This window comes from Corvus cornix, chromosome 11 (assembly GCF_000738735.6).
Source record: "Corvus cornix cornix isolate S_Up_H32 chromosome 11, ASM73873v5, whole genome shotgun sequence".
Classification (NCBI taxonomy): Eukaryota; Metazoa; Chordata; class Aves; order Passeriformes; family Corvidae; genus Corvus; species Corvus cornix.
Window position 1 is genome coordinate 7,839,195 of NC_046341.1, and position 24,106 is coordinate 7,863,300.

General features: G+C 53.7%; 3 protein-coding genes and 1 long non-coding RNA gene across 10 annotated transcripts in view; 1 reads left to right on the top strand and 3 right to left on the bottom strand.

The window, feature by feature from the left end:
• The window catches only part of SF3B3 (splicing factor 3b subunit 3), a 29,317-nt gene extending 28,230 nt beyond the window's left edge, over positions 1–1,087 (bottom strand). The window contains exons 1-2 of the mRNA XM_039558625.1: positions 981–1,087; positions 215–327 (exon numbers count right to left, since the gene is read on the bottom strand). Of these exons, the coding sequence (XP_039414559.1) occupies positions 215–284 (70 nt within the window). The 5' untranslated portion in view covers positions 285–327; positions 981–1,087. The remainder of the gene's footprint in view (positions 1–214; positions 328–980) is intronic.
• A 270-nt stretch (positions 1,088–1,357) lies between these two features.
• On the top strand, positions 1,358–16,113 carry COG4 (component of oligomeric golgi complex 4). Its single transcript, XM_039558631.1, has 19 exons — positions 1,358–1,504; positions 1,943–2,025; positions 2,707–2,821; positions 3,263–3,437; positions 4,028–4,221; positions 4,659–4,764; positions 5,840–5,997; positions 6,552–6,610; positions 8,043–8,176; positions 8,703–8,821; positions 9,149–9,315; positions 9,951–10,116; positions 11,615–11,677; positions 12,144–12,260; positions 13,846–13,938; positions 14,246–14,329; positions 14,623–14,724; positions 15,099–15,227; positions 15,439–16,113. Exons 1-19 carry the CDS (start codon positions 1,358–1,360, stop codon positions 15,571–15,573), a joined length of 2,346 nt encoding a protein of 781 aa, XP_039414565.1. The 3' UTR covers positions 15,574–16,113.
• LOC120410633 lies at positions 3,432–7,199 on the bottom strand. The gene is made up of 3 exons (XR_005602930.1): positions 5,636–7,199; positions 4,621–5,172; positions 3,432–3,945 (listed from the first exon to the last, which is right to left on the bottom strand). It is a non-coding gene; the product is annotated as an uncharacterized LOC120410633 (long non-coding RNA).
• Positions 16,114–16,423: 310 nt separating the features above from the next.
• On the bottom strand, positions 16,424–24,070 carry FCSK (fucose kinase). 7 transcript variants are annotated; one of them, XR_005602928.1, is made up of 23 exons: positions 23,975–24,070; positions 23,731–23,888; positions 23,564–23,614; positions 23,352–23,477; positions 23,158–23,230; positions 22,788–22,885; positions 22,559–22,639; positions 22,351–22,470; positions 22,028–22,169; positions 21,586–21,713; positions 21,383–21,484; positions 20,764–20,934; positions 20,623–20,690; positions 20,109–20,479; positions 19,643–19,853; positions 19,374–19,540; positions 19,048–19,275; positions 18,773–18,916; positions 18,522–18,641; positions 18,262–18,449; positions 18,020–18,079; positions 17,237–17,460; positions 16,424–17,053 (listed from the first exon to the last, which is right to left on the bottom strand). XR_005602928.1 is itself a non-coding variant. In XM_039558627.1 (23 exons), the coding sequence occupies exons 1-23, from the start codon at positions 24,045–24,047 to the stop codon at positions 16,937–16,939; spliced, it is 3,258 nt and encodes a 1,085-aa protein (XP_039414561.1). In that variant the 5' UTR covers positions 24,048–24,070; the 3' UTR covers positions 16,424–16,936. The 7 variants fall into 7 exon arrangements, 5 of the variants coding, with proteins under 5 accessions (XP_039414561.1, XP_039414560.1, XP_039414562.1 ...); XM_039558627.1 differs by having other exon boundaries at positions 17,980–18,079; positions 21,383–21,481; XM_039558626.1 differs by having other exon boundaries at positions 17,980–18,079.
• Between the last annotated feature and the right edge of the window lie 36 nt (positions 24,071–24,106).

Below are 24,106 nucleotides of genomic sequence, written 5' to 3' on the forward strand. Positions count from 1 at the left end.
TAAATCTATAGATAAATTAGATTGATAAATAATCAAGTCAACCTTCTGTCAATCTTTCCACAAGTTACCACAGCCCAAGTAACACTCAAGAGCAAATGATAATGTACCAGCAACAAAACCCCAGCTGTACCCAAGCAAACTGTAAAACCCATCTTTTTCCTGTACTATCCAAAAAAACCTCAAGCCAAGACATGCGAAGGGAGGAGAAAATTACCTGAGAAATTGCCATGGATAGCAAAGCTAATGCCTGTGGCACGCTGCAACGTTAGGTTGTACAGAAACATGCTGGCGATAGATTTGCTTCACCTTATTGTAGCTCCAGTAGTTCTGCAACAAGTAGAACACAATTATAAACTTCTCAAAAGCAAAGCCTTCCATCCAGCAGAGAACCGCCGCCCTCCTCCGTGTGCACGATCACTTTACACCAAGAACCCGGCTGCTATTTGGTATTTATTAGCGCGACGAGGCAAAAGGCTCTCCCAAGGTGTCCCGGCTGCCGAGCGCCAGCTGAGCTCCTTATTGTCGAGCGGCTAAGCAGTACTTCCAGTAATTACTACTAATTAGTCTCGGCTATAGCTGTTCAGAAGCCAAACACAATTAGGGAATCCCTCCGGGATCCCCGCGCCGTTACACGTCCCTGGCGCCGCCGTTTCATTGAACGCGAGTGCAGCCACCCGCAGCTGCTCAGGGCCGACTCCTCTCCCCGAGGCTGAGGCGGGAAGGAACCGTAGCATCAGCCGACTGCCCCGGGCCCCAGAAACCGGCCCTCAGCCTTGCCCCGGCAGGGCACGGAGCCAACACCTCCCCGCGCTCTGCGGAACGCTCATCCCGAGAACCGGCCACAGGTCACTGCCCGGCCCGGCCGCCCCCACCCGGCCCAGGCCCCGCGGAATCCGCGACGCTCCTCCTCCACAAACCAGCGGCCCGTCCTGCACGTCCCGGCCGCGGAGCCGCCGCCGGGCAGGCAGAGCTGCGCTCACCGTGCGGATGGCGGCGGATGCTACTCCGGCCTAGGCGGGCGCGCCGCCGGCCTCCTCCGCCATCAGCGCCGCGCCTGCGCGCTGCCCTCCCGCGCCTTCTCCACGGGGCTTTCGCGGGTCAGGCGCGCGCCTGCGCCGTGTAGTGGTAGAGGCTGCCCAAGCCGTGCCTGAATCATTGTTGCGCTATGGCAGCTGCTCCCCGCACCACGAGCCCACCTCTCCCCCCCCACCCCGTAAACCCTCAGCCGCCTTCTGGCATGGAGATGTCAGCTTCCTTCTCCGCCAGGCGGAGCCCAGTGGCGCCAAGGCTCAGGCACCGCTTTCGACAGCCCCGACGGGCCTCACGGCGGTAGCGACCGCGTCAGCTGCGTCCCAAGATGGCGGCGGCCACGGCGCCGGGACCGAAGGCGCCGCCCGGGGAGAGCGGCGGCCCCGCCGCCTCCGCCCTGTCCATGGAGCGGATCCAGTCGCTGACCGACCTGGCGGACCTGGAGGCCGCCTACAGCCGGCTGTGTGAGGAAGAGGTGTGTGGGGCCGGGCACGGGAGGCGGCGGGGCCCCGAAAAGCGGATGCCTCGCTGTCACTGTGCCCCTCATTGTTGGATCCTTTCCAGAGGTGTTTAATGCAGACTCAGCCGCCCCTGAGGCCCGGCCGGCGGTGGGTGTCGCCTCCGCGGATCCCTGTGTCGCGAGCAGCTTGGAGATTCTGGGATCTCGTGTGCTGGAAGCCCGGCTAGGGGAGGAGTTTTTGTGTTTGCTTTCAAATGGCAAACCCGTAAAGATTTAGAGAATTAAAGAGAGCTTAGAAAGTATTTATTGGTCATATGGGCTCTTGAAAGCATTAATGCCTTGCTAGCTCTGTGTCCTTGGCTTGGACATAGGGTCTGATAAGTCGCTGGCCTGGAGCAGAGCTAAAGTCACACAACACTTCCTTCATCCTTTTTTTTTTTATTATTTTTTCAGAAAGTCGTGCAGGAAGAGCTGGATGCCCTCCTGGAGCAGCAGAGCACTATAGAGAATAAGATGGTTGCTCTTCATCGCATGGGGTTAGTGTTCCCCACCCGTTCCCCTTCCTTCTCCTTTCACCCAGATACTCCTTTCACTGTTGTAGTGGAAGCACATCCATTCTCAGAAAATGTCAGACTTTAAATCGGTTTGTGGTAGAGAACACTAGTTGGATCCTCATCCCCAGGTGCCCAGTTCTTCTCAGCAGCACTGACAGCTGTGTCCTCACTCAGACTGACCCATTTTGGTGTAGGCCGAGCAGCTTTTTGGAAGTGTCATGTCAGAGGTTGCCAGGTTTCAGCATCAATCCTTGGATTAGGCGTCTTCTGTCAGGCTGTCTATAGGTGTGAACAAATATTACTGGTTTTTTACGGTGAACTTGTGCAGGCCAGCTGGAAAATCATCCTAAATGGCCTTGTGTCTAGCAGAAGCTCAGAGGACAGGTTTACAGACTTCACCTCCACTTCAGAAGTAGAGAATGTCATAAAGGCCCAGTGGCTTGTTCATGCCCTGTGTGGTAGCAAGGCACAGTTGGTCTGTGCAGCCTCTTCCAAAGCAGTCAGTCTGTTCCTTTCTCCTGCTTTGCTCCCAGAGGAGGGAATGAAGTGAGTGAGAATATTGTGACAGGACCAGCTGTGTTCGGAGGAAGAGCCATCCTGCTGTTGCACACCATCCGACTGGTTAATGCGTGCACCTCACGCTCCGTTCACGTGTGTTCCCAGCCCTAATCTGCAGCTGATCGAGGGGGATGCCCAGCAGCTGGCAGGAATGGTCACCTTCACCTGCAACCTGGCTGAGAACGTCAGCAGTAAAGTCCGTCAGCTCGACCTTGCCAAGGTAACTGGGCTGAGGGAGGTTGGAACTTGTCACCACCCAGCTGTGTTCTGTGCTCACAGCACAGAGGATGTGCCCTTCCTTTAGTGGGCACGTGGCTGGAAGCTGCTATGTTCTTTATTTTAGCTGTGTCTTTCTGGGCTCCTGCATATTGCATGGTATAAGAGTGGTAGAATCATAGAATAGTTTGGGCTGGAAGGGACCTTAAAGCTCATCTCATTCCCAGCTCTCCTGCTGTTGACAGGGACACCTTTCACTAGACCAGGTTGCTCAGAGCCCCATCCAACCTGGCCTTGAACACTTCCAGGGATGCTTCTCCGTATAGCAGCTGGTTCTCCAGCATCCCCTTCTGTCCATGCAGCTCCTGGTAGAATACCAGGAGGGTGAGTGGCAATCTTGTCAATTACACAGTGCTGAGGACAGTGGAGACTGCCTTTCTTGCAGAACCGACTCTATCAGGCCATTCAGAGAGCTGATGACATCCTTGACCTGAAGTTCTGCATGGATGGAGTTCAGACAGCCCTGAGAAATGAAGACTATGAACAGGCAGCAGCTCACATCCATCGCTATCTGTCTCTGGACAAGTCAGTGATTGAGCTCAGTCGCCAGGGCAAGGAAGGTAAGCACTGTTTGTGAGGACATACTGATGAGTCACCTTTCCAGTGGATATCTAGAGACTGCTCATTTCCCATGGTAGATTGCCTCAGCCCAACAGAAAAAGCAGAAGATGTAATGCAGGCCAGTGGTCTTGGTATTTTATAGACTGACTGAGAGATGAGCATTTTTGAAGTGTTATTACATCGGAATTATCATTAATTGGAAGGGCAGTTCCTGGCACACAGCTGTAATAGTATTTTAGGTGCTAACTAAGCAAAGGACAAAATGTTCAGACCAGAAGAAGTGAGGGAGAAGGCTCTGTCAAGAATTGTTCTTGTGTTACAGTGTGCTACCAAGCAGAGCAACTGAAATGAAGGAGTAAATTGCTAAGAGGAAAATCCCAGTTGATGTGTCGTCATCCTCCATGCAAAATCACATTATATCACACACCAACCTGTCTGTCTTTGCCAGTAGAGGAATTCCAGTGTGTATTCTGCCTTCTCAGCTTGGGACTGCACAGTGCTGGTCTCCTGGAAAAACAAAAAGCAGCCCTAGATACAGTACTAACATTGTGCTGTTGCTTTTCCCTTTCTTTTCTGTGCTTTTGACTAGGGGGCATAATTGATGCCAACCTGAAGCTCCTGCAGGAAGCAGAGCAGCGTCTGAAGACAATTGTTGCAGAGAAATTTGACACAGCTATGAAGCAGGGAGACCTGCCCCAGGTGGAACGGTTCTTCAAGATCTTTCCTCTGCTAGGCTTACATGAAGAGGGGCTGAGCAAGTTCTCTGAGTACCTCTGCAAGCAGGTACTGTGAAACCCAGGGGAAAACAAAACCCAGTCTCTGTCAACAGATATTGTGGAAGGAGATTTTGGCAGTGGCTTGTTAGCCTTAAAAAATAGCACTGGCCTCAGTTCATGTCTCTCCCTGCATTTGCATGCTGGGATGAGCTTTCTGGTGTCGGAATACAGATCCAGGGGCTTGTCTGGCTTCTTCTGTGTCTTGCTCTCTGCACTTGCTTAAAAATCATACAGTGAGCCTGGAAAGAGAAGAACAAGTTTCTGCCCTTCCTCAAGCCTTGAGTTTTCTACAGGAGAGGAAAGGATCCCTGTTCAAAGGAGGATAATACGGCAATAGCTCTTGCATTAGGAAGGCCAGTGAAAGCTCTCTAGGGCAAGGACTGTGGACCTGTGGGATGAAGAATACCTTTGGGTGTTCAGCTGACTGGTCCTGTTGTCATGCAGGTGGCCAACAAAGCAGAAGAGAACCTGCAGCTGGTGATGGGAACAGACATGAGTGACCGTCGAGCTGCTGTCATCTTTGCAGACACCCTGACACTCCTCTTCGAAGGTAATCTTCCTTTCCTCTCTCCTGATTGATTGCGAATAGTCCGTGATGAGATGGTCCATCAATTTAAATGCTTTTAATTTTAAATGCCTCATTGCCCTTTGAGCTACAGGTGTCTCACACTCGAGGGACAGGGACGCAGCTAGCTGAATTTATTCCAGCCAGAAGAGGGCATCACAATAAACCAGTTTTCCTGTGGACATCTTGCACAGGCATGAAGTGGATTTGCAAAGGATTTGTTGGTTTCCTCTATGTATCAGACTCTTCCTGTTTTCTGCATCCTCAAAACAAATGGGTATTCCCTGGAGGTTTCTTCAGACTTGCAGCTCTCCAGACAAACAAATCAGATCCCTTAGGGATGAGCAGCTGTTGGTGCCTCCAGGCCTGGCTCTTCAAGAAGCACCATGGGAGCTTGAAAGCAGACAAGGAAGGGAGAGAAAGGAATGTGAATGCCCTTTGGGAATGTTGCCAAAGACCATAATTGAGATCCCATGGTGATTAGCCACCTTCTCTATGAAATCTGCTCTAATTCCAGGCGGCACCACTGCCAAGTTACTCTCCCAGCCTGGCGCCAGTAGAGCTTTCTTGGCAATAGTGTCAAAAGAGGGGGAGTGTTGCTAACTTTCGGAGTAGAGCACTTGTGAGAAGAAAGCAATATTGTAGAGATACTTCCTTGGAAATAAGCTTTTCCTACAGGAAGTTCTTGCCTTCACTAATGCTTGCTCTCTGCAGCAAGTGTGTGCCCAAGAGCCATCCCTAGGCTGATTTTTCCCTGTAACCTTGCAAGTGCTGAAAGCTGAGACTGGGTTTGGGTGGCAGTTGTGTCCCCTGCCAGGTTTAGCTTGTGTGGCTTTGTCCTGGGGAAGCCTCATACCTTGTATCTTGCTGGGCTGAAGGGCAGCTGGCACACAGGGCATGGCAGGAGTTCTCTTTCGGGACAGAGAGATGGCTTCTGCTCCAGGAGATTTGCACTCTTTATCTGTGGAGTGAATGATCCTTTGTTAGGTCTGGTCTGTGGACGACCTGTGTAGCTCTGCTGTGCTCTGGGAACTGCTGGTTCTCTCCCCTGTCCCCACAGGGATTGCTCGCATTGTGGAGACCCACCAGCCCATCGTGGAGACCTACTATGGGCCAGGGAGGCTCTACACCCTCATCAAGCACCTGCAGCTGGAGTGCGACCAGCAGGTGGAGAAGGTGGTGGACAAGTTCATCAAGGAGAGGGACTATCACAGGCAGGTAAGAGCAGTGTGAGGCTGCCTGATGCAGCCAACTGTGCCCTCCATCCAGTTCTGTGGGGCTCCCACTGCTGTAGAGGCAGCAGAGTTTGACCCTGTGTATTGAGAGAAACCTTGCTTTGCTCCATTTTTACCCTGGTAGGGGAAGGGGTTCAGCCTGTAGCTGTGCTTTCTGATGCAGAGGAGGATTCATTTGGAGCATAGTAAATGCCCCCTGGTCATTCTTTGCTGTGCAGGTCTGTAGGGTGCTTTCAGTACAGTTTCCCCACTGTCTTGTTCCTGCTTAGATGCAGGACTGCTGCAACTGTCTCATGGTCACACACCTTGGTGCCTCTGGTCAAGTCCCATCCCACCACCTTTGCTGGCAGGATGAGCTCTGCCTTGGAGGAGGAGGAAGTGAACTGATGTGGTTCCCTTCTCTGGCAGTGCTTCCTGCAAAGCATGCCTATCACCCCCAGTGAGTAAGCACTTCCTTAGGCTATAGCACGAGAAGTGGCTGGTAACTCCAAGTCATCAGCAAAGACTGATGACTCTCCCTTTCTTTTGTGATTGCAGTTCCAGCAAGTCCAGAATAGCATGATGAGAAGTTCTTCTGCAGAGAAAATTGAACCAAGGTACAAAGAAAAACTCTTCATGCTCTCTAACCTTTCACTCTTGAGTTGTTATTAACACTACCTAGCATTTAGATAACTCTCCCACTCTTTCCAGAAGCTTTGCAGCTATTAACTCATAAAATCCAATTGTTAGGTGCCCTTCACTGCCCTTCTATAAAGGAAACTTCTGTAGTGGGGCTTTATTTTGCTTAGTCATTACTTCTAAGCCTTGGCTTTAAGCATTCCTGGAGGGTTGGCAATATCACCACACATGAAGGACTGAGATTTTAACTGCCTGTGCCCGCTACTTTCATGGCCTTGGAGCCCACAAAACGGAGCAGCTCCCTGGACAGATAATTTGTGACAGAATCAGGAATAAATATTTGGGTCTTATTTAATCTATACTGCTGCTGCAGCAGCTCTGTACCGTCAGTTTCTTGATAATGAACTGCAGTGCTTTAAACTCCCTCTTTTTCTTCTTATCATAAATATTTACATAACCCTCAAGCAAGGCCATTTGAAAGTGCACCCAGCCCTTCTGGGACTGCCTGAATTACAAACATACCTTGAAAGAAAACTTAGGTTCTTCAAGGAAGATCTGTCTGTGAGCCTGCATAATTATTATTTCAGCAGTAATATCCACTTACTATTTGCTCTGAGTAACTCTGCATGTATCCCAGTTTTCTGATTTTTTTCTTTTTCATCTGTAAAATAAAGATGATCTTTCCTTCTCCCACTTGTGCACCGTGAGGCTTCAAGCAGGATTTGTTAAATTCTCTGCACGCTGATGAAAAAGCTGATGTGTCAGTCTCTCTTTTTTTCATAGTCATCTCTGATCTGAACACTGTGTTCTGCATTGTAAGATGCTTTTTTTGTATCACATTTCGTGAGCTGTTGAGCTTAAACAGATTCTTTATCATCTTCAGAGAAACACATGAATCTGTGCACAAAAACACATATGTGGAGATGGCAGGGACCAGGCATTTCTAACGTTAGCAACATAGGGCTCACAGAATTGTAGAAAAACTGAGGTAGGAAAGGACTGATGAAGATCTCTAGTCAAACCTCCCACTCAAAACAGGGCTCATTTTGAAGTTACATGAAATTGCTTTGAGTCTTGCAGTCCTTACCAATGTGATTTTGACGTGGATGTCCTCACATCTATGAGGAAAAAAGAGGGGGAGTGTTGCTAAATCTCGGAGTAGAGTTTGTGAGAAAAAAGCAATATTGTAGAGATACCTCCTGGGAGATGATTTTAGGGGGATATTTTGATTGTGTGTGCATGCTTTGCACATACCACTTTTTCTGCTGAGCTTTGCTACTCGATGGCACAGATCGAAAGGGGCAGTATTGATCTCATAGTGAGAGAATGGAGAACACACTACTTAACTGAATTGAATTAGTGCCTCTCCTTTTGTAGTCTTGCTGTCTTGATTCTTGCTATTTCTTCCAGGGAGCTTGACCCTATTTTAACAGAAGTCACTCTGATGAATGCCCGCAGTGAGCTCTACTTGAGGTTCATCAAGAGACGAATAATAGCTGATTTTGAGGTGGGAGATGCCATGGCCTCAGAGGAGGTAAAGCAAGGTAACACCTTGAGTACCAATACTCATAAGCTCTGCTCATCAAAGCCAGAAATTGAGATATACCTGAGTTAGTGGCAGAGCAGAGTGACACAGGGTCTGCAAAGACACTTTGGGAGTGCTCTGTGGAAGATGATTGTGTAGTCTGGCCTTTCCAAACCTGTTATCAACACTGGTTGTTCCCTCTAACAGGGAAACCAACATTAAGAATGACTGTAGGGTATAACAAACTAAAGTCCCCAAAGAGAGGAAGAGCTGTTTGGTCACTGCAGGCACAAATCCTAAGGGTGGAGGCCATGGAAAAACAGGCTCGAGGTTTTGGTACTCTGTAGAGCTCTGGAAAGCACTTTGGCCACCTGCAAAATCCAGCTCAGCAATTTCAGCTCCACAGTTGAGGCTTGTGATTTGTTCTAGGTTGGGCCTGGCAAGTGTCTGTCCATTAGGTGCCCATGAGACAGGCAGCAAGGGACTTGGTGGAGCTGCCTCCTGGCCCTGGGTTCCTGCTGATGGGTCTCCCTTGTGTTCCACAGAGCATCAAAAATACCTGGACAAGCTCCTCAACAACTGTCTGCTGAGTTGCACCATGCAAGAGCTCATTGGCTACTACATCACCATGGAGGAATACTTCATGAGGGAGACTGTCAACAAGGTAGGGGAGAACCTCCTAAATGCTTCTCTCTGTGTGCTCCTCAGTCCTCTGGTGAGCATCCCAAGGGAAGGTTATGTGTACACGGCAAGTTTGCAGTTGTCAGGGAAGTCTTTTGTTTCCCTTGGCCTTGAAAAGCAAGTGGTTGTTTCTGAATTTTGACTTCAGACATACCCCAGGGTATCTTCCAGGTCTGTGGGCTACTGCAAACTAGTCTGAGGGGTGCCAGCCACTCAGGGTGAAGGGGGAAGATGGGCAGTTTGGCCTCTCAGCACTGCTGGGGCAGCGCCGCTGACTGAGCCCAAGGCACTGAGACAGCTTTCTTTGCAGGCTGTTGCCATGGACAGCTATGAGAAGGGCCAGCTCACCTCCAGCATGGTGGATGATGTGTTTTATATAGTGAAGAAGTGCATTGGGCGTGCTCTGTCCAGCTCCAGCATAGACTGTCTCTGTGCCATGATCAACCACTCCACCACCGAGCTGGAGTCTGACTTCAGGTAATGAAAATACACCAGGTTCACTGTAATGTGCCTCCACGTTCTGCAAACAATGTTTGCTGTCAGATGGTCTTCCTTGTGTTCTTTGCCTTTGAACCTCTGGCTTGTCATCCCCATGGAAGATGCTCGTAGGAAGCAGTAACAGGTGTAGGAAGCTGGATCTGGGCATCTTTCCTCACAGTAGTGGTTGGTGATCCACCTATAAGACAAACAGAAAAAAGAACCTCATGGCCCAAAATCCCTATGAGATGGAGTTGCCATGTAGCACTGGGGTCCTACCCTGCTTGAGGGTACATGGTCACCCCTAGTTGTTCTCTGGGTTACTTAATGACTCAAACTTGGCGTGAGACTGCAGAAATTGTCCTGCTGTTTTTCATTCCATTGTGGGAATGAGGAACTGTGACTGAAGACAGCAGGCAGCTGCAGGCAAGATATTTGGGAAAGCTCAGAAACTGGGTGGTTATGTTTTTCTTTCAGCCTTCAGATGCTGTCAGGTGATATTTGCCAGCCTTTTTTTTTCCTGTGAAGTTCCACTTACCTTCAGGTCACATCTCAGACAGAATGCTGTCCCGAGGCACAGAGCATAATTCTGTTGTTGCATGCTCTAAACCCTGGTGTGTTCTGCTTGCCCATAGGGAGGTTCTGTACAACAAGCTGAAGCAGGGCTTCCCAGCCACAACCTTCCAGGACTTCCAGAGAGGGGTGACCAGTGCTGTGAACATCATGCACAGCAGCCTGCAGCAGGGCAAGTTCGACACCAAAGGCATTGAAAGCACCGACGAGGCCAAGCAGTCCTTTCTGGTGGGTTTGGTGGCTGTTCTGGTGCAGAATGAGTTGGGGTGGGGAGAAAGACAATGGGGAACTCTTGGGAACAGGATTGGTGTGACTGTAGTGTTCAGAGAACCTGAAAATCTGTTGAGGTATGGTGGGTGGCCTGCCTTTGGATGTCTGGTGGATGCTTCTGCCTCATCTCAGGTTTGTAGAGCTTCCACACCCAGCCTGTGCAACTGTGATCCCATGAGTGCCTCTTGGGCTGCTGTGATGACAGTTCCTTCCGGGCTGGAGAAGAGTCTGTGCTCTTTTGAGGTGTTCACCAATCCTGCTCTTCACAGGCTCTGCACAGAGGTCGTGGGGGAGCATCTCATCCACACCTTCCTCCAGATAAAAAAGTCCTGGCCCAAGCTCAGCTCCCTCACTTATGAGATTGAAGAGTTTTCATTAGAGCAGGGTTGTCTGCTCTGCTTGGTCTGCAAGATCCTCCTGTTGCCTTCTAACAGCAGAACTGCAGCTCTGTCCATGCTTGAACAGGTACAGGGAGCATTTCAGACCCCTCAGAGAGCATCTGAAGGGGCCGCTTATCGCTCCTGTCTGCTGCAGCATAACACATCCCTCCCCATGCTGGGATGCTGTGTAGACTTCGCATTGTGGAAAAGACCTCTCTGGGAGAACATCCCTGGCTCTGCTTTCTCCAGGTTTGAGCAGACCTGTGGGCAGAGACTGAGATCACTGGAGAGGGACTGGCTCACCATGACTCGTCTCCCTCTCTCTAAGTTGTTGTGAACAGCCAGCACTGAAGAGGTTCCTTGGAGCTTTCACTGCACGAGGAGAAAAGGCAACAAAGGGAGCAGGAGAGACTGAACTCTTTAATCTCATAGAATTCTTTGTTACAGGTTTCTACCTTTCTTGAAGCAAAGGGCTTAAAATGTCAGTTCTTCCACTGAATCTCCTCATTCACTTGTCACCTTGCCTCATTTCCCTGTTTGCACAAACCCCAGCCTTATAGTGACAGTTCATCTTCAGCAGGTAGAGAACAGTCTGTTCAGTGGAGAACAGATACTCATCTGGCAGGAGGGCTGCTGATTCCTCCTGCCTAGTTACCTGTGCCTCCCTGTCTCCCCTGCTGCTCTGGACACAGTGTTTAAAATATCACCCACAGCCACTCCTGCTCTGTTCTTCATGACACTTACAGAAAGTTGGGGGTACATTATGGCTTCCATCCATCACCAACGAGTGGGGCTTCGTGGCAACATCGTGAACAGGATGATGAGGAAAAGGAGTAAACTGTCTTGAACTCTGTACTAGCTGGAGATTCAGCACATGTGCTCAGTTGCTGGAGTTTAGCTTCATGCAGCTCAGTGAATCCGCAGTGCTTTGATCTCACAGTAGCAACTCTGTCCCTTAACTACTTGCATTTCAGTCCGTATTGTTAGCAGGGCATGGAGTAAATGTATGGACTTGGGGATGAAGTGCTGGGAAATTCCATTTAATCCAACTTGGGTTGGTTTTGGGTTTTTTTCAGGTGACCTTAAACAATGTGGAAGTCTGCAGTGAAAACATCATGACCCTAAAGAAGACTTTGGAGGTGCAGTCTCTATTCTTTACTGGTTTTTCCCAAATCAAATTTATAATATCCTCCCTTGGCAGGGGCAGGGGTCAAGTAAACCATCTGGACTTTGATATGCCTGAATTCCTGAGGTCTTTGCTGTCCAGCCTTAGGGAAGCAATTTTGAGCTGGCAGAGCAATTTCCGGCTGATAGTAGCAGCCAGCAATACCAGTTCCTCCAGCCTGACCAACCTGGTGCAGGAATAACATGTGCATCATGGAGAGTCTGCAGCTCTCTGGTGCTGGGCTAGACAGCCCCTGGCTTCCTTTCTTGCTGTCCTTTCTCCTCACAGCTGGAGCCAGCAGCCTCTGCCTTTGCAGGAGCAAGAGATGGGCTCCTAACCTAGCCCACACACTGGTGGGCAGCCAGAGCTCAGCAACACAAAGGGATAAAAACTGCCCAGGTTATTAATTTGCACCTTGCTCATGGATCTCTTCCCTGCAGAGTGACTGCAGCAAGCTGCTTAGCCAAGGATTTGGGGGTGAGCAAGCACAGGCCAAGATTGAGAGCTGCCTCTCGGACATGGCTGCTGTCTCCAACAAATTCCGTGACCTGCTGCAGGTGAGTGTCTCTCTGAATTACTGCTGGCTTCCAACACTGCCTGCTGGTGTCTTCAGGGACAACTCTGGCAGGAATCACTTCAGCTCAGGGCCAGGCCATGTCTGACTCCAGGAGTGCTGGGTAGGGTGCAGGAGGGAGCAAATCAGTCAGCTTTGAGGCATGGAAAGAGCCTCAGCCCGTTTATACAGCCATACCAGCCAGCGGCTGCATAAAAAACACTGGAAGCAGCTGCAGAGCCAGAAGGAATGTTGCTTCATTCATCTTCACTGAGCACAGAATTGCAGTTGGTTCAGCATTTTCAGGAGAAGAAATATTAATGACATTTCCATCTCCTCCTTTTTCCCTCGTGGCACAGCACATTGTCAAGTTGTCCACAGCCTAAGTAATGCTGAAGACAGGCTGTTGGTAGAGAAGAGATGCTCTTTTCTCAGGTTTCTCCTTCTTTCCCAAATGCAAATACTCCTCAGCATGGAGCAGAAGACTCTGGCTAAATCCAGCCTCCTGTGGCATGCTGGGGCCTGCTGTCCTAAAATTTCACAGTGGTCTCTGGCAGGGAGAGAAGCAGGAAGACCTAGTACCTCATGTGGAAAGAAACCAAGCAAAGGAGAATATTTTGAACCAGGTTTGCCTTTGTACTTCACAGAGGGGTCAGGCTATTTTTTTTTTGGCTTTGCAGTTCAGGGCAGGCAGATGCCTTCAGTTCAGCACTGCCAGCAAACCCTCTTGGGGACTGTGGTCAGTATCAAAACCAAAGAGCTCATCAGTAAGGCGTAAAACTCTCCAGTCTGACTCTAGTGTGGTTTTAAAAGTGGCTGCAAAGCAATCCAGAGTCTGGGGAGGAAGCTCCTGCACTGCCTGAGTCACACACGCGCTGAATTTGCCTCAGAAAAGGACAATTGCCAGCAGGGCCTGCTCAGAAATGCCAGTTTTAGTTAAAAACTTCCATCAAATGCCAGTCAGAATAGGTACCGACACAGTTCCATGCTGAGTGAGCTTTCATGACACCTTGCTGAGCCAAAGAGGGGTGGCTGGCAGGAGAGGGCTTTAAGAGCTCTCATCACAGGGGACAGAAAAGCCTTTGCTGACAGCCTGCTGCTCGGGGGAGATGGCATGTGTTGGGGTTATGATTAATTCAGGGAACTAACTGTGGTTACAGCTTTTATCCTCCTTTTAGATTCTCCTACTGAGCTAAGCTGCACTGGAGGTGGGAGGCATCAGCTGAGTTCAGTCACAGTGCCCTGGCTGGTGCTGAGTGGAAAAGCTGGAGTTTGCGTTTTTTCCTACCCCCCATGCCTCGCTCCTGCCAGGAAATCTGTAGCTATGTGGGACGGGGAAGCACAAGCCCTTCAGACCACACAAAGTGAGCACAACAGCAGCTTCTGGGCCAACATCCTTCCTCTTCTTGTCATGGTGTCCTCAGAGCCTTCCGGCACCGGAAGAGTGTGGGGTCTGGGCCTTCTGGGTTCAGTTTCATGTGCAAGTCTGTGGGTCGGTTTCCCCAGCTGAGAATGTGAAGCAGCATCAAGACAGCCTGGTTGTAAAGATTTTGTGCCTCACTGTCCTCTCTTCTTGCTATCGCCCTCAGGAAGGTCTCAATGAGCTCAACAGCACAGCCATCAAACCCCAGGTGAAGCCGTGGATCAACCTATTCCTCTCTGTCTCCCACAACATCGAGGAGGTGAGGCTCAGTGTTCTCTGCTTCCAGCTGTTCTTGGGCATTCTCTGTCTTCTGCTCAGCAGCACAGAGCAACCGCTCTTTCCTTCCCCTCAGTTATCTGCTGTTTCCTTGGCACAGAGCATCAATAAAATACCCAGACCATGCTCTGCAGCCGAGCCTGGAAAGGGATGTTTGGCTAGAGAGGAACTTGAGAAAACAGAAGGGGTGAAGTGCTGCTGCACGAGGGACCTCCCTTCCTGTCCTCTGGGCCGTTGGCTGTGCTTTACTTCAGGCCACATAAACAACACTTTCTGCATTTCACTGTTAGGAGGAGTTCAGCGACTATGAGGCCAATGATCCCTGGGTCCAGCAGTTCATCGTCAATCTGGAACAGCAGATGACAGAGTTCAAGGTGAGAGAAGGAGGTGGCAGCCTGCCAGGCTTCCACATGGCATCCTCCAGCTCTTTCCTTGCTTGGCGAGCAGAGGTGTCCTTCAGTGCCTTGCTGGGCTCTTAGGGATCCAGTCACCCCCTTCTCCTGCAATTCTCAAAGCCTGCTTGGAGGCCCCACATACCTGGATCACCTCTCTGGCGCTCTCCACATGCCAAGCCTGCAAGTCCTTATTCGTAAGCTCTCCTAGCCTTGGGTTTTAGACACCTCTGCTCAGTTTTCCTGACAAGAATGACACAGGTTTCTGCTTCCAGGCTGGGCTGTCTCCAGTGATTTATGACACCCTCACTGGTCTTATGACCAGTCTCATAGCTATTGAACTGGAGAAAGTGCTGCTCAAATCCACCTTCAGCAGGGTAAGCAAAACACTCCTCTGCCATCTAGTCTTTCTTGACTGCAAACCCTCAGTAAAGGATGGGGCAGAGCAGATGCATATGTTACCCTCAAAGAAACTCTGCAAGCACCAGTGACCAGCTCAGGGACACTTTTACAACAGCACCCACAGGGACAAAGCGGGTTTGTTTATGGGACTGAGAAGAGCTGGCACCAATAAGGGAGCTGGGTTTTAAGGTGGGTCTAAACATAAGCCACTTAAATCTGCAATAAGTGGTCTAACTGGGACCTTCCTGCTCAGAGACCTCCCCCTGCCTCCCTCTGACTTCTAATTGGTGTCTTGGCACAACCTCTGGGTCTGCTTGGAGAGTTAACTGATCTCTGTCTGTGCCCACAGCTCGGCGGTCTGCAGTTTGACAAGGAGCTGAGGTCCCTCATAGCCTATCTCACCACAGTCACCACATGGACTATCCGTGACAAGTTTGCTCGTCTTTCCCAGATGGCCACCATCCTCAACCTGGAAAGGGTGAGCTGCGCTTGGTCTGCTTCTATTGGGGAATTGTGGGAGCACCAGCTGCACTGCACATGGCTTTACTGAGTTCATCCAGATGTCATCACACCTACAGGGTGGGGAGAAGCTGGAGAAGTTGCCCTGTGTCTGATGGTGCTTGAGTTCAAACTTACCTGTGAGTGCAGTCTGTGCTGAGTCATCTCCTACAGCTCCCCTCTTTTTCCAGGTGACAGAGATCCTGGATTACTGGGGGCCGAACTCAGGTCCACTCACCTGGCGCCTTACTCCCGCCGAGGTCCGGCAGGTGCTGGCTCTCCGCATCGACTTCCGCAGTGAGGATATCAAGCGGCTGCGCCTGTAGTTGGTCAGTGCCTGGCTCAGCACCACACTGCAGCTAAGAGCAGGAAGGTTGCAGTTCTGGAGCCTGCCTGGGTCCTGTCCTGGGGCTGGCTGTTAGATGGTGTGGGGATCACATTCCTTGGAGCAAAGGGCTTTCCTGGGCCTGGTAAGAAGAGCTGCCATCCTTTTATGGGAGCGGAAACAAGGCACATGAGGAATCTCTCATGATGAGAGCAGCATGATGCTATTTCTCAGAACACAGCAGTGCCTGCTCCCGACTCCATGTGCTCTGCTGCCCTGCAGGGAGGCCAGGACAGGTGCAGGTCTGCTGCTGCAGCTGTGTTCCCTCTGTGCCCCCTAGTTTAAGGGTCAGCTGCTGGAGTCACAAATGCTGAACCCCAGCTCTCTCCTGGTGGTGATGGGGACTGTTCTACAGAAGGGGGAAGGAGTGATTTCCTTGGGAAGGTGCTTGGAAAATCACTAGAAAGCCTCTGTAGGAAACGGGGCTATGTCCCCTGCTCGCTCTGTGCAGCTACTGTGTAAATAAACCTTGCTTGGTTGAGCTGCAGTCTCCAGTGGTGTGTGTTCAGCTGTGGGCCTTCAGGGAGCTGGAAAGATGTGGGACAAGAGCTCTGCTCTGCCCCAGTTCTATTCTACCTTGTGCCAGGGCATCCAGAGCATCTTCTTGTCTTGTCTGGCTGCCTCCTGTGGCTGCTGTCTCCCTCAGCCAGGGCTGTGGAGGGGGATGACCAGCCCTTCCATGCAGGTTCTGCCATTCCCACCCCTGGAAAAGCTTTGCCCATGCATTGCTGGGCCGTTGCTATCCTGTGGAGAGGGAGCAGCCCTGCTAGGGACAGAGGGGTACAAACACATGCTGAGACAAACACAAGCTTTTTTTATTCAGACAGACTGCAGGGACTAGTAACTTGCTTTCACTATTCACTATTTCACTGCAAAACAGTGCCTGAGGACACGAGAGGGTCTTGATTCCACATCCAGCTGCATGAGCATTGCATGCTGAACAGGCAGCTTGGATCCCTGCTGCTGGAAGAGCAGAAAGGTTCCTGCTAAAGGCAGCATCACAAATGCTAGTTTGTTCCCTTCGGAAAACTGTAAAAACTGGAGTGAAACCCCAAAATCAGGCTGGAGGCCCTAGCAAACTGTCCCTCCAACAAAGCCACCCAGCAGGGGTAGTTTTGCCTGCCTGCACAACTTGTCACAGCTTCTCCAGGCTCCGGCTTTTGGGGCAAGTAGCAGCACAAAAAGGCCATATCGAGACCTAAGGCACCTGCTGGAGCTGGCTGAAGAAGCTGCCCCTAAAGCAGTGGGGATTTCCCAGCATCTGTTCGAGATATCTGCCAGGAATGGGCCAGGGCTGAAGGCCTTCACACAGCCCTGTCCCCTCCAGGGTGAGCACCATCCTTCATACCACATTCCACAACCTCCACAGAGAAACCACCTGTGTCCACCTTGATGCTGTGGATGCTGAAGTTGCCCAGTCCCTAGAAAAAGAGTCACAGGTTGGGGCAGGAGCTAGCAAAGGACCCCTTCTCACCTCCAAGGTCCCAGGGAGGGCACAGGAACAAGAAGCAATCACATCCCATGTGTGGCAGGGAGAGATGCTCCTCATGTTCTATATAAGGCTGCTGCAAGCCGCCTGCAGCAGTGGGGGGCTCACAGCTCACCTTGGTGTTTGCCAGGATCCGGTGCAAAGCCTCTTTCTGCCGAGGGGCTTTGGTTAACACGTAAAGGAAGCCGCCGCCCCCAGCCCCAGCCAAGCACTGCCCGTGGACGTAGGGCCAGAGAGCATCCATCATGCGCCCAACGGCCAGCGGCTCACAGCCCGGGGCCATGCACTTCTTCTGCTGCCAGTAGCAGTCCAGGCACTTGCCAAGGAGCAGCAGGTCACCTGCAGAGGAGGTAATATTGCAAATTACTTGTCTCTGTTTCTCACCCAAAGGGCAGAAACATCTCTGGCTCTCCTGCTCAGCCCAAGCTAAATTCTGCCTTCTCTTTTCCAGTTCCTCCCAGCTCTGCTGGCCGAGCAGGCAACCCCAGCCCTGTCACGTTGCTATTTTTAATCCTCCACAGGGGCAGGATTTGCTTGCTTTAATGCTCCAGCTTCCTCTCTGCAGCAGCCAGATAAACATGCTGCACTGACCAGGCATGGCCCCCAGCCCTGTCACCAATGGCCCACTGCCAATCAATCAAATTCAGCATGTCTAACCCCCTCTTCTTCAAAATCTTTGTTCAAGCCTGAATTTTGGGGTATTTCCTGGTGAAGGTGGGCCTGGGAGAGGATTTGAGGCTTCTGCAGCTGCAAGAGCCTGCATCCCCCAGCCTTTTTCCCCTCCAAGACTGCACAGCCTCTCCCTGTGTTTCTTCAGCTGTTAAAAGGGCCAACCTGGCCCAGGGAAGGGGCTCACACCTTGCCTCAAGGCCTGGGCACACTCCTCGGCATTGCTCACCAGTGCGTCAGCATTTTGCACAATGGAGGGCAGCCTGGCATACCAGTTCCTCACCACGTCCTGCAAGAGGCCAGAATGTCCCTGTCACTGTCCTCCTGGCTCTGGGGAGGCAGTGCTGCACCCATAGCCTCGGGTGCCAGTTCACTCTGGGGCGGCAAAGCTGCACAAGTGAAGGGGATGGCACCAAAGGCCACAGGGGGAGCAGAGGCACTCTGCGACACCCAGAGGCACCCAGGCATTACCTGGAGCAGGTTGCGGGCCAAGCGAGTCTTCCCTGTGTACACCAGCAGCAAGTGATCATTCAAGGTCTGGATAAAACCATCAGGGACCAAAATCTGCTCCACTTCCACTCTGAGTGGCAGCTGGGCCTTCGACCTCCCGATTTTGATGCCAGGAACGAGCCCACCAACCTGGTCCTGCCAACCACCCCCTGCAGGGCAGAGGGTCATCAGTCACTGCTGGGACCCCCACCCTGTGGGTCAGCTAATCTCCCCGGTCCTACCTGTTGTGAGCCTCTGCTCTAGGTGCAGCACAGCATGGATAAGGGACTCGGTGCTGGCAGCCTTCCCTGCTGCCCGGTACAGGGATGCCATCACTGCTCCTGCCAGGATGCTGCTGGTGCCTGCAGGGAGCACAAGCAGGGCCAGGGCAGTGAGGCACTGTTGTGGCCCTGAAGGCCAGGGGGCAGCAAGGGCAATGCCCCACTCCCAGGCACCAGTGAGGGACTGCCCAGCCCTTTCCCTGCAAACCTACCGAGGCCAGACCCGTGGGGCAGCTTTGACCAGGTGTGCACCTCAAAGCCACCCCCGTAGCTCTCCATCAGCTGGGCCCTCAAGGGTGTCTGTGAGGGGAACTGCACAATTTGGGTGCAGATAAAGGCAGCTTTGAGCAGGGCTCCTGAAACAAAAGGGAAGTTGATGCCTGCTGTGCTACCTGCTCCCTCATCCCACTGGCCCCAGAGAGGGCCACCCTGGCAGCAAAGGGACATCACAGGTACAGAGCCAGGCTGGCGGCTGGTGACCCCTCACCTGGTGCATGTGGCTGGCAGTAATCCTGTAAGTCTTCCAGCTCCCGGCACACCAGCTCTGCCACTGCCTCGCTCCGTGGTGTCCCGCTGAGGCTGACGAGGCGCAGCTCCGGCTGGACAATGCGCCGCACCCGGGCACCAATGGGCCGGCACCCGTCCACCAGCACCGCCACGTCCACTACAGCCCCCCCGTGCTCGTAGGTGATGGGGGGTGTGTCACTCCAGCCACCTGCCAACACTCACCATCAGCCTCAGGGGGCACTCTGACTCTTCCCCCAGCACCACAGGGGTGAGACATGGATCATCTGACTGGGGGGATGCGCTCACCGGAGAGGTCCAGGCGGGCTGGACATACCACCTGCACCCAGTGCCCCAAGGGTGGCAGCTCCACCTGTTCCACGGTGATGAACTGGCACGAGGACATCACTGCCTTCCGGACGAGGATCTGCTCGGCCCCCTCATAATGCCGAGCTGCTCTCACCAGCAGAGCCGGCCTGGGATGAGAAAGATGCTGAGCCTACTGCCACATCTCCATGATAGCACCAACGCCTGGAATGGAGCAGCTGCCTGCTGCCTCTTGCCAGCCTCAGCCTCACCGGCTCATCCACTTCTGGCGTTCAGCAGCCAGCTTCTGGACACCACCAGCGATGTCCCCGCTCTCCAGGCGCCCAAAAGCTGAGGCCCACTCCCTGTTAGCAGCAGGACCGCTCCGCAAGCCGCCTTCCCCTTGTGCCATGCAGCCCAGGACCTCAGCAATACAGGCAAGTGCCCGTGCTGCAATACCAGCATCGCTGGCTGTGGAGGCAACTAGAAAATAAAAAAAATAAATAAAAGGAGGCTGCAAAGCCACAGCCTGGCTGCAGGTTGCACCCCAAACCAGCCCACTTCTGCCTTAAGCTGTCCCCACGGGAGCAGGACTTGCATGGCTTGCACCCACCCAGGCTTGTTGGATGCTCTGCAGGTGCACCCCATGGGGTCCTGAAATAGGGGGGATCACTGAAGGGGGTGGGGAGCACTGAACAGTCCTGATAACCAGATACGCAGCTAGTGAGTCCAGCTCACCCTCATCCAGTGTGCCCAGCATAGCCTCATGGTAGCCCTCATGGACAGCACTGCGGGCAAGTGGCAGGAGGCTGCTGTCCTGGCGTCCCAGCAGCACCCGCCGCACCTTGCACTGGCCCTGCAGGAAGAACAGGGCCTGGCGGGCACCCAGCTCGGCTTCCGTGTCCAGGCAGGGCAGCAGCTCCTGCCAGGACATACGCCACGCCATCCGCCAGCGTGCCAGCTGCTCACTGGCCACCGTGGCCAGGCCCAGCAGCCACAGCACATCCTCCAGCCCCAGGGCCTCACGGGCATGCAGCACCGGGAAGAGCCGGGCACTGAGCAGGCAGCGGCTCCTCCGTGGCGTCTCAGCATCCCAAAGGTCCCCTTCCCTGATGGAGAGAGAGACCATCAGCTCTGCCCTGGGGCTCGAGGACACCTTCCACGAGGGGAGTTGGAATGTGGGATGGGTTGGGGTGGTCATGACACCTCTGGGAGCTGGGTCTCCTCTCCCATCCTGACATGCGGCACCTACCGTACACCGGTCTGTTGGAAAAACTCAGCCCAGGGCACGTTCAGATAGGTGGCCTCTTCCACAGGGATCTGCAGGGGCACAGAGGGGCTGGTCACACCTTGGCTTCACTGGGAGCCTCGTGCCATCTCACTGCCCCCGCACCTGCCAGTCATCGAGGCGGCCAGTGAGAGTGAACACGCGGCAGGGCAGGTCACGCAGCCGGATGTGGTGGCCCTGCAGGACAACATCACGTAGGGGATGGCCCCGCAGGGCTGGTGAGGAGCCCACGTCAAGGCCCGAGAGGAGGCAGCCAGGACCGATCACCAGGGGACCCTGAAGAAGAAGCAACAATGGCATCGCTGGCCCTCAAACCAGAGCCAAATCCTGACCTTGGAATGGGACAACCACCCTGAGAGACAAGCTGGTGCCAGCACAAGCCAGGTGGCAGGACATAATTTTGTCACAAGGCTGCAGAAACACGGACTGTGGAAATTCAGGCCAGGTGACAGCCTCCAGGGCTCACAGCCGTAACAGAGCCCCCAAAGCAGAGGGTCTGCCCTGGTTCCCAGCTCAGGACAGGGCAGAGGTGACAGTCTCATCCCCTTGTTTGCAGAGGGTGACAGCCACCAGGGTGCCCAGTATGAGCCAAAAGGCAGTCTCAAAGAGGAAGGGCATCCCAAATCTCACAGCTGCAGTTCCTCCATCCTAGGCAGCAGCACGTCACCCTGCTGCCCATTCGATGCACTGGGAGCGGTGGGTCACCCCCATCCTAGTCATGTACCTGGAGGTGACAGTGCTGGATGACACTGCCAGCTGCCAGCTGCACAGCTCCTTCCAGCAGGCAGTTGGTGACTGAAGAGCCATCCTCCAGGAGACAGGGCTGCTGTCAAGGGCACAGAGACACGTGGGACCAGGGTCTGGGCACACAGCCCAGAGCAAACCCCAAAAAACGCGCATGAGCAAGGCTGGGATGGAAGGACATACATCCACGTGGGAATGGGCTGTCTTGCAGAAGCGGAGGTGGCTGGCAGAGCCAGGCAGGAGAGTCAGGCTGCGGATGTGGTCGCTCGCAGAGGCGGTCATGTAGTCATAGGATGCATTGGGAATGCAGGCTGTGGGGGGCAGGAGAGATTTCAGCACATGGACAAAAAAATGTGGGTGTGTCTGACACTCGTGTGAGCCAGGCTGAACATCCCCAGCTGAAGGGGTCAGGAGTGAAGACCTGGGGACCCAGAGATGACTGTCAGGCCCTGACCACCCCATCTCTTCCCATGCAGGGAAGAGTGCCTAGGAATGGGTCACATCACATGCACTCACCACAGCATAGAATCATAAAATGGTTGGGGTTGGAAGGGACCTTAAAGATCATCTAGTTACAACCCCCTGGGCAGGGACACTCCACTAGAAGCTGGAAGGAAGCACTCACCCATGCTAAGAGGGAAGCCACGGAGAGCTGTCCACAGCACAGAGCGGGCACTCCTCACACTGGTATCACCACCACCCTTCACAAAATCCTCCTCTGTCATCCCCCCTGCCATGCACAGCACAATGTCGAAGAAGAGGGAGAGCTGGGGAGAAAAGGGACTTGTTGGGTCCAGCCATCCTGAACCCCACCCTGCTGCTGGGTGATCCCTCCCACTACCTCTCCCACCCAAATCCGGAAGTGTGGGGGCAAATAGACCCTAAAGAGATGCCCAGCAGCAACACCTGTGTGGCAAAGGGTCCCATTCCCCACAGAGGGGCTGTCACCTGGATGGGTGGAGCCCCTGAGTCCAGTCCCATGTAGGTGCAGGCATCCAGAGGAGGGATGACATGGGTGGCCAGAAGCTGCTCGGCAGCATCCGAGGAGAAGAAAACAATCCCACAGACCTGCCAGGCACATCAGGGCTGAGGCTGCGGCTGAGGTGACACAAAGGACAGGGCTGGCAGGGTCACCAATACCTGAGTCATGCCGTACCAGGGGGACGGTGCCGTCTGGCCCTGCACACTGCTGGATCTGGGCCTCCGTGCCTTTGTAGATGATATCACGTACCAGCCCCTGGGAGCAAAACCATCCCAGTGAGCTCTTCAGGGAACCCTAGGCCAAGCAGCCATAGCAGTGCTGAGACCCCAGCACCCAAGGCATCACAGGACTGGAGACCACTGCATCTTCAAGGGATGCCTCTTGAAGGGGGAGCTGCCCCAACCTGCTCATTGGTGAGGTAGACCCCATGGTTCCTGGCATATGCTGGGCTCCCGGGCACTGCGATCACTCGGACACCCTGGAAGCTGTCCCAGTTGATCCCTGGGGGGAGGGACAGAGACCAGTGCCCACTGGGGCAGTGCATGTACTCACACTGGGCACAACTGCCTGAAAACCTGCACCACAGCAGCGGAAGTGGCAGCAGCATCCAGCCTTGGCCACCTCACTGCAGGCACAACGGATTCTCCCAGCTGTGCACAGGACAGCAATAGCTGAACATCCACACCCTCATGGGAGCATGGCACAGGCTGAACCAGATGTGTTGCTGGTTAAGAACCCTGTCCCACACCAAAGCAAGGCTGGTATCCACCCACCTGGTGTTGAGGGCACAGTGAGGAGCATGTCGGTGCTGCAGACCCAGACGCCAGGTGGGGAGCCCACACAGAGCTGCCAAGAGAAGGACCACATGCCCAGGGACGGCAGGAAAGGAGCCCAGGAACCCAACACCGCTCCCATCCTGCTGGAAACCAAACTCATCCCCGGGGCCCCATCCTCAGGCTACACAGACCCGGTGTGTCATGGTCCCCAGCAGGCTGTCCAGGTTGCAAACCAGCGCTTCGGCTGGGGCGCCAGGCTCCTCGGCGGGAAGGCAGGTGAAGGCACGGCCGCAGTCGTCAAAGGAGAAATCGCGGCCCTGGTGGGACAGAGAATATGGCAGGGTCACCGGGAGGGAGCGGGTGCAATGAGAGGTCCCATGCTGGGCTGTAGGTCTGCTCTCACCATGTGCAAGATGAGGATGCGGGCGTCCCTCAGGACGTCAGCGGTCACCACCTGGGAGAGGACATCAGGGAAGAGTCAGTGGGGACAGGACAGGCACCCCCCTCACTTCCAGCGTCCCCTCCTGACTTCCAGCCTTCCCGGACCCACCAGAGGCTGTCACCTCTCACCGTGCATCCGGCGCGGGCGCTGAGGTGCTCGGCCGCCACCAGCAAAGCGTTCAGGGTGGCCCCGCCGCTGCCCAGGCGGGCCCAGGGGTCCTCCACGGCCAGAAGCAGCGCGGGGGGGCGCGGGCCCAGCCCGCCCCGCAGCCGCCGCACCTCCAGCTCTGCCAAACGAGAGGCGGGCGGCGTTGAGAGCCGATCCCGCCGCCGCGGGCAGGGAGGGAGGGAGGGCGCCCGCCCCGCCACTTGCCTCGCTGCAGGGCGGACACGCTGCCATGGCCCCGCCGGCAGGTGAGGAGAATAGCGCTCCACTCCGCCGCCATAGGCACCTCCTCCGCCCCCAGCCTGGCGCCGCGGGGCTTGCTGGGATGTTTAGTCCAGC

Excerpts from the sequence above, each read along its gene's own strand:
- COG4 (XM_039558631.1), top strand. The coding sequence starts at position 1,358 with ATGGCGGCGGCCACGGCGCCGGGACCGAAGGCGCCGCCCGGGGAGAGC. Across the intron at positions 2,822-3,262 it reads GTCAGCTCGACCTTGCCAAG|AACCGACTCTATCAGGCCAT; the intron begins GTAACTGGGCTG and ends CCTTTCTTGCAG. Across the intron at positions 12,261-13,845 it reads AATTCCGTGACCTGCTGCAG|GAAGGTCTCAATGAGCTCAA; the intron begins GTGAGTGTCTCT and ends TATCGCCCTCAG.
- FCSK (XM_039558626.1), bottom strand. The coding sequence starts at position 24,047 with ATGGCGGCGGAGTGGAGCGCTATTCTCCTCACCTGCCGGCGGGGCCAT. Across the intron at positions 21,714-22,027 it reads TGGCTTCCCTCTTAGCATGG|CCTGCATTCCCAATGCATCC; the intron begins GTGAGTGCTTCC and ends TGCCCCCCACAG. Across the intron at positions 17,054-17,236 it reads GGATCCTGGCAAACACCAAG|GGACTGGGCAACTTCAGCAT; the intron begins GTGAGCTGTGAG and ends CTCTTTTTCTAG.